This window comes from Rutilus rutilus (assembly GCF_951802725.1).
Source record: "Rutilus rutilus genome assembly, chromosome: 11".
Lineage (NCBI taxonomy): Eukaryota > Metazoa > Chordata > Actinopteri > Cypriniformes > Leuciscidae > Rutilus > Rutilus rutilus.
Window position 1 is genome coordinate 34797710 of NC_140216.1, and position 13936 is coordinate 34811645.

At 39.1% G+C, this 13936-nt stretch overlaps 1 protein-coding gene across 2 annotated transcripts in view; it reads right to left on the bottom strand.

The window, feature by feature from the left end:
* The window catches only part of trappc9 (trafficking protein particle complex subunit 9), a 210273-nt gene that overhangs the window by 172926 nt on the left and 23411 nt on the right, over positions 1-13936 (bottom strand). For both annotated transcript variants that reach the window (XM_084423000.1, XM_084422999.1), the window contains one exon: positions 427-553. In XM_084423000.1, coding sequence (XP_084279126.1) covers positions 427-553 — 127 coding nt within the window. The remainder of the gene's footprint in view (positions 1-426; positions 554-13936) is intronic.

Sequence of the window (13936 nt, forward strand, 5' to 3'; positions counted from 1 at the left end):
CAAGACCAAACTTAGGTCTATACTCCAAAGCATTCTTGAATTACAACCATTTAAGCTTGAATAGTGCTTTTTAATGTCCATTCTCAAAAAGGGGGGTGACAGCTAAGGGGTTAAAAGAAAATCTCTCCCTTTGCTTTGAACTTTGAGTGTTGTAACTTTGCAGATGTTGTTTATGCTCAAACAGCAACATTACACACTAACTAAAGTTAAAAAAGTGAAATCATATTCAACCACCCCTTTAAAGGGACAGAAACACAATCAGCCTGTTTAATAAAGATCAGTTTAATAAAGAGTATGACCAGGAAATGATAGTACAAATATATATGATTGTTTTTGATGCAAGGATGTCAGGGGAAAAAAACAAAAGCTACAAAAGTGTATAATATGAGCCTTTTGAAACGATCCTGGACATGTAGGCTTTCTCACCTGACGATGGGCAGTTTGGTGAACGGAACAGGAGGAAGTTTGAGTCCGTCAGGGAGGTTGATCACTTCCATTCCACCCGGACACTTAGACGTGTAGTTCTCCAAACTCTGGGTCACTTCTTTCTTCTCTGTGGAGAGAAGAGGAGAATGTGTATTTGTGTATACTGTTTGCAGCAAAATACATACTGCAAAAAAATAAATAATAAAATAAAATAAATGTAAAAGGTAAAATATATAAAATTAAATAAAATGTAAAATATGTAAAAAGTTAAATATATTAAAAAATTATTTAAAAAAAGTAAAATATATAAATAAAATGTAAAACAAAATATGCAATTAAAACAAAAGGGTAATACTTTCTTATGAAACCTCAGAATATGATGCAATATAAGGTATTCTTAACACATTATAATGCAAGTAATATACCCTACAATCAGTTCTTGTACATATCATTCCTCCTGAAACCTCACTGTTTTTTTTAGCGCTAACACCACACCTCATAAATCAGCAGATCATCAATGTATCTAAAGTGAGGCGAGAGCCCCAAGGGTGAAATTACCCACAATCCTCACTCACAGGCCTCTAGCCCCAGAGCAGAATATAAATTTAACAAGGCAAATAATCGGAGCACCCGTACATCATGAGGGGAGACGTGCATGGCTACCGATCGGGTCTATTTTAAGCTCTGTTTCCACAGGTGAGCGTTGTATTGACTTACTGCTCTGTCTATAAAAATGTTTACGGCCTCACTCTGCCATCAATTCACACCTCACAGTCTTTCCGATAAAACCAATGATCCCGGTGCAGTCTGAATCAGATCCAAATGCTCCGAAAGAATCCCGGCTGCACTGGGCAACAGGCATGCTACACATTAGAGACTAAATAAATATAATGGAAGGCCATATTGGTATCAGCCATGATGAGATTTCTTTTTTTTAAATAATAATAATCCTATTAGTAGTAGTAGTAGTAGTAGTAGGCTAGTAAGTAGTATGACCATGATGATGATTATAATATTAATAATATTTTGAATGATTTATAACATTTTGTGTGTGTGTGTGTGTGTGTGTGTATGTGTATATATATATATATATATATTTTTTTTTTACAATAATAATATTAATTATAATAATTATAATACAAAAATATACAAAAAAAATATAAATCATTTAAAATTATTTATATTATGTTATTATTGTAATTTTATTATTATTATATAACAATGATAATAACAATAACAAAATTATTATTATTATTTTTTATAACATTTTGTATTATTATTACAAATACTACTAATGCTATTGCTTATATCATTTTATTTTATTATAACATTTTATTTTATAAACAAAATATGTATATAATAATAGTAAAGATGACAAAATGTTATAAATAATTGAAAATATAATTTCAATATTATTATTATTGTCATTATTATTATTATTATAAATATTTTATACATAAAATAAAGCCTTAAAAATAAAAATCTAAAATAGTATTACTGTTATATTATTAAAAATATTTCATATTTAAAATAAAGCTTTATAAATAATAATGAAGAATACAATATGTTAAAAATTGCTTAAATTATTATTATTATTATTATCATCATCATTATTATTTTCATTGTCATCATTAAGTTAAATTCACATTTTTCAACAAACAAAAAGGAATCCTTTACAGCCTGAACAGACGGAAATTGAAGGCATCATAAAATAGTTGCTGGCAGACTGCCGGCCCCTGTGGAGGATGGGGAAGGTGCGACTAACTTATAGCTGCAGTAATGATTTAACATGACCTAAAGAAAGATCAGCCCCACTGATATTTCTCATTCCTCACACAGGGATGCAGCTGCTCTGCAGAGAAGTGTCTTCTGAGAGGATGAGAGGATGAGGAGGGGTGTGATAGACATCCTTCACAACTCATTCTCATGTTGAGGGAATAATAGATCAGAAAGCCTCATATGACTCTGAAACCAGGGTACAAAAAATGGATTTCAAATCAAATACATCCTCTGTGATTTTAGCACATCGAAATGAGGTTAAAGGTGGTTAATTCATCTGAAGAATGAGTGTGATGCAGCTAATGATATGAAATGCCAATAAATGCCATAAAAATCTGGAAAGAATATAACAAAGTGGTTTGAAACATGAAGTCAAAAAATGCAGGGTTTTCTTTGTCTTTAAATTGCCCACTAACAGAGACATTTTGCTCTTACATACTGCCAAACCACACAGTTCAGATCTAAAAACGCAATTTAATAGATGTTCTCTCTCTGTGTATTGTTGGTTTGACAGCGCTGAAAGACACCCGTGTGCATCTCTGGGTCTCTGTTGGACAGGATCTCTGCCCACAATTGGGTTATATAACACTAATCTCAAATAACAACAGGAAAAACCAAAGTGAGGATTTTGGAGAATTTTCAAACTGACTGGATCTATTTACAAAAAGCAAGAAGTCAAAGGATAAAAAGAAAGAAAATAAACTCCAGCTTCCATTTGATCCATTGAGCCAATCTTCAAATATATTATATACATGTATATCATATATTACATGAACAAGTGGAATGCATTTGCTCTATTTTGCATAACTGAAAGGATCTTAAGTCCTAAATAGCAATAAAAATGTGCCTTTTCGAATGAAATATTGTCACAAAGGTCAGTTTACTTTTGTTTCTTGTTTCACATTTTTTTCAAATTGGCCAATGCAGAAATCGAAGGTTTCTTTCATTTTTTTCTCTGTTGAAAAGATGATCTTGAAAAGATAAATGAGAAGAAGGGGAATTAGATTAAAAAGCCATCAGTCAGTGTCAAAGTGAATTATATTCTTACTAATGGACACTAAAAGGTCTGCAAGATTAAGAGTAAGTGGGTCGTGAATATATTTTTCTTAGTATATGATGAGGAGAGTCTGGATATAGATGATCAAAAGTTTGCTCTGTAGTTTTTTGCCTTTTTTGTGTGAAAAAATAAAATAAGAATAACATCACATTTCTATCCACAAAATGCATGAAGGCAGAGTTTTTTTTCCATTTTAAAATGCGCTTTCAGTTAATGTAATGTTCATAGTACCGCCTTTAATCGGTTCTCAGCATTAATCAAAAACATTACAACAAAAAGGAGTCCAACATATGAGGAATTCACAGTTTTTGATGTGGCCTTTGCATGTGACCCCAATTAACAGGGTGGGGAAAAAATGTTAATCGCTCAGTGAGATTTTCTTATACGACGTCACTGATAATCAAATGTTTTCTTTTGTGTGAAGTGATTAATTAAGCAGGAAATCCCACGCATAGATGTTCGCCAGCTCTTATTGAACAGAGGAAACCAAATCTCACAGACGATATTTGTGTGACTAATACACTTAAAACACACAATCAAAATTAAAGGTGCTCTGAGTCTAAGCGATGTCACGCATTTTTTAGGCCAAAACATTTTTCGTCACATACAGCAAACGTCTCCTCACTATCCGCTAGCTGCCTGTCCCCTGAACACACTGTAAAAAAACGCGGTCTCTGTAGACAGCCCAGGCTCCACAAACGGCAACAAAAACAAACTGGCCCAGCCTGGACCACGAAACATAACAAACAGTGTTCCAGCCAATAACCGACAAGAATGATTTGGGGGTGGGGGTTGGGGGATTAGTGCGCGTGCACATGAAGTGGAGGAGAGATAAGCATGAAGAGGGAAGTTAGCTAGAGGAGAGGTGTCCTAACAACGACGTTCCGATTAACAAATAACAAAGAAGAGGGAAAAGGAGAAGGAACGTGCAAAGTCCCGAATTTACATCGGAAAAGCGTTCAAAAGGTGGCGAGAACTCCGCCGGCAGAAGGGCTTCCAATCTGACGTTCAGGTGGCTCTGTTTTTGCTGGACAGGTGGGTAAATCCAGTTTGTTTTTTCTGAATGGTTCATGACTGTTTCAGGAAGCACGGAAGGGAGGGGGGAGGGGATGGGATGAGGAGGAGGGAGGGTCGAGCTAGCCTCCGTTTTGTTTGACAATACTTTGAACATCAACAAGAAGTGACTTCACCCAACATCGCTTAGAGCACCTTTAATGCTCAAAATTCATGCAAATTCAGTGGAACATCTGGACAAAAAGCTGTTAAAACCAGTCTAAACTAAACACAAAAGAGTTCAGTGCATTACGACTACTTAAACCTTAATATTTACCGTCTATGGCTCCATCACGTCGGTGTTCGTCACCAATCAACTGTATGAAATGGAAGATGAGCTACGAATGTCAAGTGTGTTAAATGCATTAAGAATTTTAACACGTTGTTTTTCCTCATAACTAATTAATTAAATAAAGCGTTAAATCGACAGCCCTAAAATATATATAAAAAAAAATATTGTACAAAACTTTTACTCAAAATTCATCACATCACCTCAGAACTCCTTGATTTACGTTATCGTCTCTAAACTCTAAAACTCTCGAAACATGACTGAGGGGTAGAAAGCCTGCAGCTGTCGGAAGAGATGAGCTCGGGTGCTCGGGTTGATGCGAGGACTGCTGACCAGATATAAGCAGAGATGACTGTCACATAAATTATGAATAATGTATAAGCAGAGCGCTGAAGTCCACTGCACTGAAATTACTGACTGCAGATGCAGAACAAACACACAACATGCTGACAAATGTGTCAAACTTCTCAATCGGAGAGAGAAATGCAGGCCGAAAAAAGGTGTGCTGTAAATTGTGAGCCACTAGAACGACTGACTCAGAAAATTGCTGTTTACAGCAGTGCGGTGAGGAGGAATGGATTGGACGTTACAGTCCATGGCAAAGGTGCGCAGAACGCCGTCCGCATGTTTCGCTGCGAGAGGGAAGGGGTTGTTGTTATGGAAACCATCATGCTTCGAGAGCGAAGGACAGGGTCAGCGAGGGAAAAGTGACTCGCTAAACAATTCATGAGATGTTCAGATGAGGGGTTTATGTCCCGTTTCTCTCGTCTGTAACCGATTAGAGTCAAAAAAGACATCAGAACATGGTTAGAATGAAGGTAATTGCATGCCGTCTGATCAGGGTGTAATTACCGACTTCGCGCAAGTCACTAACTTGATACGTTGCGAAAATTCGAGTCAAGTATGAAATGAGAGGGTTCGGCCCCTGAGGGAGAGACTTTATGTGACAGAAGGCCCGGATAGAGAAATAAGAAACATACAATCACAAGCATTTACACCATTATATGTCACTATAATGAAAAACCAAAACAGCCAGTGTTGTTATCGTTCCCTAAAGCTAATAAAAAAATGTTAGCAGTAATTGAAATAAAAATAAAATAAAAGATAAGATAAATATTAGATGAAAACAAACTTTAACGAATAGAAATGCTGCTTTGGTTAATAACTGAAGTAATAAAAAAAAAAGGGGGTATTTCCATGCAGTTGCTAAGGAGTTCTGGTTGCTTTTGTGCATTTTAGTGCATTGCAGTTGTTAGCAATCCTAATAGTTATGCTTGGCTTAGCAAAGAGCACTAAATATTCTGAATGTGTTCACCAGGTTCATCCCTAAAATCCATTTAAAATTGCTTGTCCTTGTTTCTGTCACAAACGTCTCTTTCTCTCAGTCTCCCCAGATCCGCACTTAATATGTCAGGGACAAGGGTGCTTTTAGCAAGAGCCTAAAAGTGAGAAAGAGGTTGTTTAGAGAGGTACACACGGTAAGAGGTAGGTGTGTGTGTGTGTGTGTGTGTGTGTGTGTGTGTGTGAGCTGTGAGAGAGACCCAGTGAGTGTGTTGCTTGTGTTTGTGTGTGTTAGTAGGGGTTGTAAAGGTTGTGTGTGTGTTTGTTTAAAGCGGTATGAGAGTGAGATTAGCTCGGGGCCACAGAGACCTGAGGGGCCAAGTTTTTTATTCAGTTCAAAGAGTCTAAAACCACTTCCATTCACACTAACACACAAACTTTCAGTCCATGTACCTGATTGCATATATGGATGAATGTCACAGAACAAAATTAAAAAAAAAAATCACCACAAAATTAAATCACATATTTATTTATTAATGTATAGCTTTTTATTTTTATAAGAAAATATAGTCTGTTTAAGGATTTATTTATGTATTTATATATTTTTGCAACATACCCAGGTCACAATTCAAAAGTCTGAAATAAAAAAAAGTTTTTATATTGTTATTATATTATATTTTGCATAAAAGAAAATAATTGCTACTCCTAGGATTGTTGATTTAATTACATTGTGACAATTTCAATAAAAGAGACATGTAAGCATATTTTCCTCCTTATTTCTCATTAACATAATACCAATATAAAAAAAAAAAACGTATTAAAAGACAATCACTACGGAAGGAAGGAAGGAAGGAAGGAAGGAAGGAAGGAAGGAAGGAAGGAAGGAAGGAAGGAAGGAAGGAAGGAAGACGGATGGACGGATGGATGGATGTGCATCTTGCACATGTGTAAATAAAAAATGTCTCTATAGTAAAGTCTTCTTTTTTATTCAAAGCACCTTGCATAAAATCGTGATGTTAATGTTTATACTATCTTAATATTTTCAAGCCTTATAGTTAGATTTAGCACATTAGAGCAAGACAATAATACATTTATAGAGTGTTTCTATAACGCAGTTTCCTGCAGGTAAAGCCTTGTCATGTCATTTGGACATATCCATTCACAAAATGTGCTACTAACTTCTAAATAAAACTAAATTAACACCGCAGACATCAGAGCGGAGCTGAAAATGAATATCTGTGTTGCAATTTACACCTTTCATCCGGTGAGAATTTCTCAAGTGCCTTCGCCAGCTCTCTAAATGAAAGCTCTTTATTTGGCATTCTTGATTTGTCTTCACAAACGTCGTCAAAAATAGCCGTCGAACACATACCTCAAATAGCTTATTTCACACTGCTCCGTTCAGACAACACAACCCCTGCTGACATGTGAGCTCTGGCAAAATACTAATTAACCAACAACATCACTTTCTTTTCCTCGCTTTCTCTCTCAGCCGGTTTCAGTCTCAGCATTTCTCCCTGTAGATTTCCTCTAAGATCCTCTCAATAAAAACAAATACGGAAATCAAATATTCAAGGCAATGTAGGACAGGACTAGAATTTGATTTAACATGTCTTATTATTATCAACATTGTGCTGCTTAATATTTTTGTGGAAACCATGATACATCCTTTGATGAATAGAAAGTTCAAAAGAACAGAATTTATTTTAAATAGAAATCTTTTGTAACCGTATAAACGTCTTTAATGGTGGTGGAGGAGAGATCCCCTGATATGATTGTAAAGCGCGATGGATGGATGGATGGATGGATGGATGGATGGATGGATGGATGGATGGATGGATGGATGGATGGATGGATGGATGGATGGATGGATGGATGGATGGATGGATGGATGGATGGATGGATGGATGGATGGATGGATGGATGGATGGATGGATGGATGGATGGATGGATGGATGGATGGATGGATGGATGGATGGATGGATGGATGGATGGATGGATGGATGGATGGATGGATGGATGGATGGATGGATGGATGGATGGATGGATGGATGGATGGATGGATGGATGGATGGATGGATGGATCCTTCCTTCCTTCCTTCCTTCCTTCCTTCCTTCCTTCCTTCCTTCCTTCCTTCCTTCCTTCCTTCCTTCCCAATATCAATTTAATGCATCAAGTAAAAATGTATTATAAGAAAATCATACAGACCCAAACCTTTTGAATAGTATAGTGTATTTAACAAAAAACAAATACATTCAAATCTATGCACAACACTGAAGTAAACACATTAATTATCAGCTTATTTTAATGATAAAAAAGCTACTAAAAGGAAAATAAACAAATATTTCTTGAATTTATGCAAAGTTTATCAAGATCTACAAACCTACGATTAGTTTCCTATAATTTGCAACAGCTAATATATAATATTTAAGTCGGTCTCCTGTCTTATTCATGGAAAGTGTCTGTAAAAGTACAGCAACGGGAAGTATCCTGTAAAATAAAGAATAAAATAATCCTGGTATTTCACTCATGTTTAGAAAAGAAAAATTACACACACTTACATTTGTCTCTCTATCCAGCACCTCTTCATTTCTTTATTTCATTATCTCTTCCATCTAGTTTTTTGGAAGCATGTATTCTGCCACATATGTAAATGTTTCTCCACCTCTTTCTCTCTCTATCTGCAATAATCACTTCATAACACAAGCATCCACCTGCTATCTGTAGGCAGAGCAATTGTTAACAACAAAGCTCTGCCTTGAATAAAACATCCCCATCTTTTCTTCTAATATCATTCTGTCAGGAACTGAAAAAGCCGGTACCCCTCATATGCTAACTTAAAAGAATCTCGGAATCTCCTGCTCTGTTATCCCGTCAAGAGTCCAGATTGGCACTGATCAATGTCAAGCTGACGTGTTTAAATCAGACGCCTCCATTCTGTGAAGTGTCTTTGTGCTGAGGGTGTTCCTAACAACTGCAGCTAATCATTAGCCATTATACAGCAGTGTATAACAGGGCGGGCGGCAATCTGACTGTATTCCCTGTTCTTTTCTTTTTTCCGACAGATGATTTCAGTGATAAAAATCAAGAAAAGCATCAGTAGGCCGACTGCAACTGTAAGTCTCTTCACCTCTCAGATGGGACACTTTAATTCAGTTGGACTGAGAAGTTCTTCCTAATCAAAAAGCGGATCAATCGTGATTAATCAAACGTTACATGATCGTGATCTCGATTCAAACACCCAGGCGATCTTATTCCTAAATGACAGCGATTCTGCTATATGTCTATTAAACTTTTGACAAGTACGATCACACCGAAGATCTGCCAGAGCTGTACTGTATTGGTATGAAGCAGCTTCACAAACAGTGAACCACACAGTATCATTATTAATCATTCAGATGAACACAGAAGTACTGGGATAAAAGTTTATAGCTTGGATATAAACACTGATGTCTACAGTCGCGATCAAAATAGAGTAAATCATGCAAGACTGTATTAATTACACCGTTACACCAGTAGGTGGCGACAAGTGACTGTCAAAAATGTATTTGTCATTGAATCATTCATGCAAAAATGCGTATTCATCTGGTAATGAACAAGTGAAATATGTATGAGTCATTGAATTATTCATTCAACCTTTTTTTTTTTACATAATTCAATTTAATAAAATATTTTTATTGAAATTGACACTAATTTCAAAAACAACAGCTTGTTTCGTGCTTCATACATCAGTACGGTATTCATACGTCATTGTACATGCGCAGAACTTTCCAGTTTCGGTGTTCAATCTGATCAAGTGTTTACATGACCTTTGTCATGATATGGATTATAAAAGGTTTAAACCTTCCCTTACGGTCCGAATGAAATTTCAATCGGATTAAGCCTACTCATTCCAATTGACGTGGTTACATGAGACTTTTTTATTCCAACTGTGTGACTAGTCCAATTACACTCCGATTATTAGGGTTCAGGTCAACTCAGCTAGTGATTGACAATCTATGTAACGAGCATCATTCAACTAATACTGAAAAGAATTATCAAAAATGTGAGAAAATGTTTGAGTGATGACTGAAAACAGTTGTTTGTTTGTTTTTTAGCTGATTGACTGAAACAAACACTATACAAACAAATGGGTTTGCTAAAAATGAATACAATGTCTCAACTTGGTACAAGTGTGCATTCCATAGCACACGATTAAATGTAGACTAAATTTGAGCTTAAAAAAAAAGGACTAAATTTGAGCTGTAAGCCAAAGCGAGTGATATTACATTGAGAGAAATACATTTGTACGGAATGTATACCTAAACTGAAAAATTATTATTAATATTATACATTAAGTCATGAGCAAGTGGACATACTATAATGCCAAATTACAACATATAAGATATCTACTACAAGACTTCAACTTGAAGCGTTGAAGCTTCTGTTAAAGGCGCCCCAAAATTCCTATAAAGTCCCGAAAACAGATCACATCGCTCATTAGACAAAATAAGAGTGATTGGTTTGGCTCTCAGGGAAGTGTAGAAATGGGTTTTATCAGAACTTAGGGAGCCATTGTTCCTCAGACACTGTGTTGAAAACAGCGTTCGACCAATGCCTGAGCTCAGCCGAGGGAACTCTGGATTTGTTCTGTCTGGTAGGAAATGATAAGCTTGACAGAGCTCAATACCCAAGAGCTGCAGGCCCAACCGTGTGTGTGTGTGTGAGAAAGAGAAGCAGACAGGATTACAGCACACCTCTGTGGGGACAGGATGCTGTGAAGTGGACCATGGCTGAACAACAAAAAAGCAACATCAATCTCTTTTCAAAGACACAGAGGCTTTCAGGAAAATCCAGGTAACACACACACACACACACACACATGCATGCATACACACAAGCACTTACATCTTTAAACTTAACCAGTGTTCGGGACACTGAAAGTAGTAACACTATTAACCAAAATACATTTTCAGTAGCTCAGTATTTTTCAATTTCAATACAATCTAGCTGTTCTTTTAAAAGCAATTTGTTTTAACATTATGGTGTAGCAGGACAATATGCACAATTTCTATATAAAGATTTATAAAAATCATTTTGATTCAGACACATTCGCTAATGAACCCGGTTTGAACCCAGTTTGAAAAATGAAGATCAACTAGTACTAGTACAACTAGAAAAATAGCTAAAAATAATGACTATAAAAAATTTCCAGGGCATTTCCATTATTTCATATTTGATTAAATATCAGGCCTGTAAAATAGTTTTAACATGAGGCGATTATCAAATGCGCCTCTCTGAAGTAGCACTGCAAAATCTAATCAGTTCAATTATTTCAACATCAAAAAAGCAAGCAAAATAAGACTCAATACTGTTCCCAAAACAGTGAACATCATTACATCTTTTGTAAATTGCATTTTTTATTTCATTAGTTATAGTTTATTAATTATGTTCATTTTAATTAATAATTATCTATTGAATTCACTATAATTAATATAAACTATAATATATTCATATCAATTATACACTGTAATTAAAATATTATACTTTTTTATATTATAATATAATCTCTAAGTGTGGTCAAATTCACTCCTTTAAGGAGCTTCAATATTCTACGTTGTGTTTTTTGTTTTAGTTTTTTCAAAAGAGCAACTCTAACTGTAATTTAACTTCTTTACTTTGAATACCCTGGTGAACTGCACTTTTAAAGTATCTTCCCCAACCCTGCATTCAACATTCACACACAGGCTTCTAAAGGAATAAAGAAAATAAGTCATTGTGCAGAGAGAAAGTGATTACCCTCTAAAAAGAGCATGATTGAAAGTATAATATGACGATTCCATAAAATACAGGCCTGAAAATACAATCACAAGTCGTCATCGCAGCAGAATCCATCTACATAAACGCACTCCAGTGAACATTTTATCTTTACGGTCTCTTTCTTTTCATCTCTTGTCTTTTAGATGAGCGCCGTCTGTTTGTCAGAATCTCTCTGAACAGGCTGAAAGCATCTACTGCACAATGAGTGCTTGTTTTAATACGTTTGAGGACTACATTTCTGAAAATCCATCCATCCATCCATCTTCTACCGCTTATCCGGGGCCGGGTCGCGGGGGCAGCAGTCTAAGCAGGGATGCCCAGACTTCCCTCTCCCTAGACACTTCCTCCAGCTCTTCCGGGGGGACACCGAGGCGTTCCCAGGCCAGCCGGGAGACATAGTCTCTCCAGCGTGTCCTAGGTCTTCCCCGGGGTCTCCTCCCGGTGGGACATGCCCGGAACACCTTCCCGGGAAGGCGTCCAGGAGGCATCCGGAAAAGATGCCCGAGCCACCTCAACTGACCCCTCTCGATGTGGAGGAGCAGCGGCTCTACTCTGAGCTCCTCCCGAGTGACCGAGCTTCTCACCCTATCTCTAAGGGATCGCCCAGCCACCCTGCGGAGAAAGCTCATTTCGGCCGCTTGTATCCGGGATCTTGTCCTTTCGGTCATGACCCACAGCTCATGACCATAGGTGAGAGTAGGAACGTAGATTGACTGGTAAATCGAGAGCTTCGCCTTGCGGCTCAGCTCCTTCTTTACCACGACAGACCGGTACAGGGACCGCATTACTGCAGAAGCTGCACCGATCCGCCTGTCAATCTCCCGTTCCATCCTTCCCTCACTCGTGAACAAGACCCCAAGATACTTGAACTCCTCCACTTGAGGCAGGAGCTCTCCACCAACCTGAAGCGAGCAAACCACCCTTTTCCGACTGAGAACCATGGCCTCGGACTTGGAGGTGCTGATTTTCATCCCAGCCGCTTCACACTCGGCTGCAAACCGTCCTAGTGCATGCTGGAGGTCCTGGTCTGATGAGGCCAACACGACAACATCATCCGCAAAGAGCAGAGATGAAATCGTGTGGTCCCCAAACCCGACCCCCTCCGGCCCCTGGCTGCGCCTAGAAATTCTGTCCATAAAAATTATGAACAGAACCGGCGACAAAGGGCAGCCCTGCCGGAGTCCAACACGCACCGGGAACAAGTCTGACTTACTGCTGGCAATACGAACCAAGCTCCTGCTCCGGTCGTACAGGGACCGGATAGCCCCTAGCAAAGGGCCCCGGACCCCATACTCCCGGAGCACCCTCCACAGGCCGCCGCGAGGGACACAGTCGAATGCCTTCTCCAAATCCACAAAGCACATGTAGATTGGTTGGGCAAACTCCCATGAGCCCTCCAGCACCCTGTAGAGGGTATAGAGCTGGTCCAGTGTTCCACGACCGGGACGAAAACCACACTGTTCCTCCTGAATCCGAGGTTCTACTATCGGCCGGATTCTCCTCTCCAGTACCCTGGCATAGACTTTCCCAGGGAGGCTGAGAAGTGTGACCCCTCCTTGAACTGCCACCTTACCGTGGTGGAGGGGTTTGAGTACCCGAATGAACCTAGGAGCTATGTTGTCTGGGGCTATATGCCCCTGGTAGGGTCACCCAAGGCAAACAGGTCCTAGGCGACGGGTCAGACTAAGAGCGGTTCAAAACCCCTTATGATGCCCAAAAAAAGGAGGACCGTGACGTCGCCCGGTATGGCGCAGCCGGGGCCCCACCCTGGAGCCAGGTCCGGGGTTGGGGCTCGTATGCGAGCGCCTGGTGGTCGGGCCTCCCCTCATGGGGTCCGGCCGGGCTCAGCCCGAAGGAGTGACGTGGGGCCACCCTCCCGTGGACCCACCACCTGCAGGAGGGACCGTAAGGGGCCGGTGCAAAGTGGATCGGGCGGCAGTCGAAGGCGGGAGCCTAGACAACCCGATCCCTGGACGCGGAATCTAGCTCTAGGGACATGGAATGTCACCTCTCTGGCGGGGAAGGAGCCTGAGCTTGTGCGTGAGGTTCAGAGATTCCGACTAGAGATAGTTGGGATCACCTCTACGCACAGCTTGGGCTCTGGAACCACACTCCTCGAGAGAGGATGGACTCTTCACCACTCTGGAGTTGCCCATGGTGAGAGGCGGCGGGCTGGTGTGGGTTTGCTTATAGCCCCCCAGCTCAGCCGCCATGTGTTGGAGTTCACCCCGGTGAACGAGAGGGTCGCTTC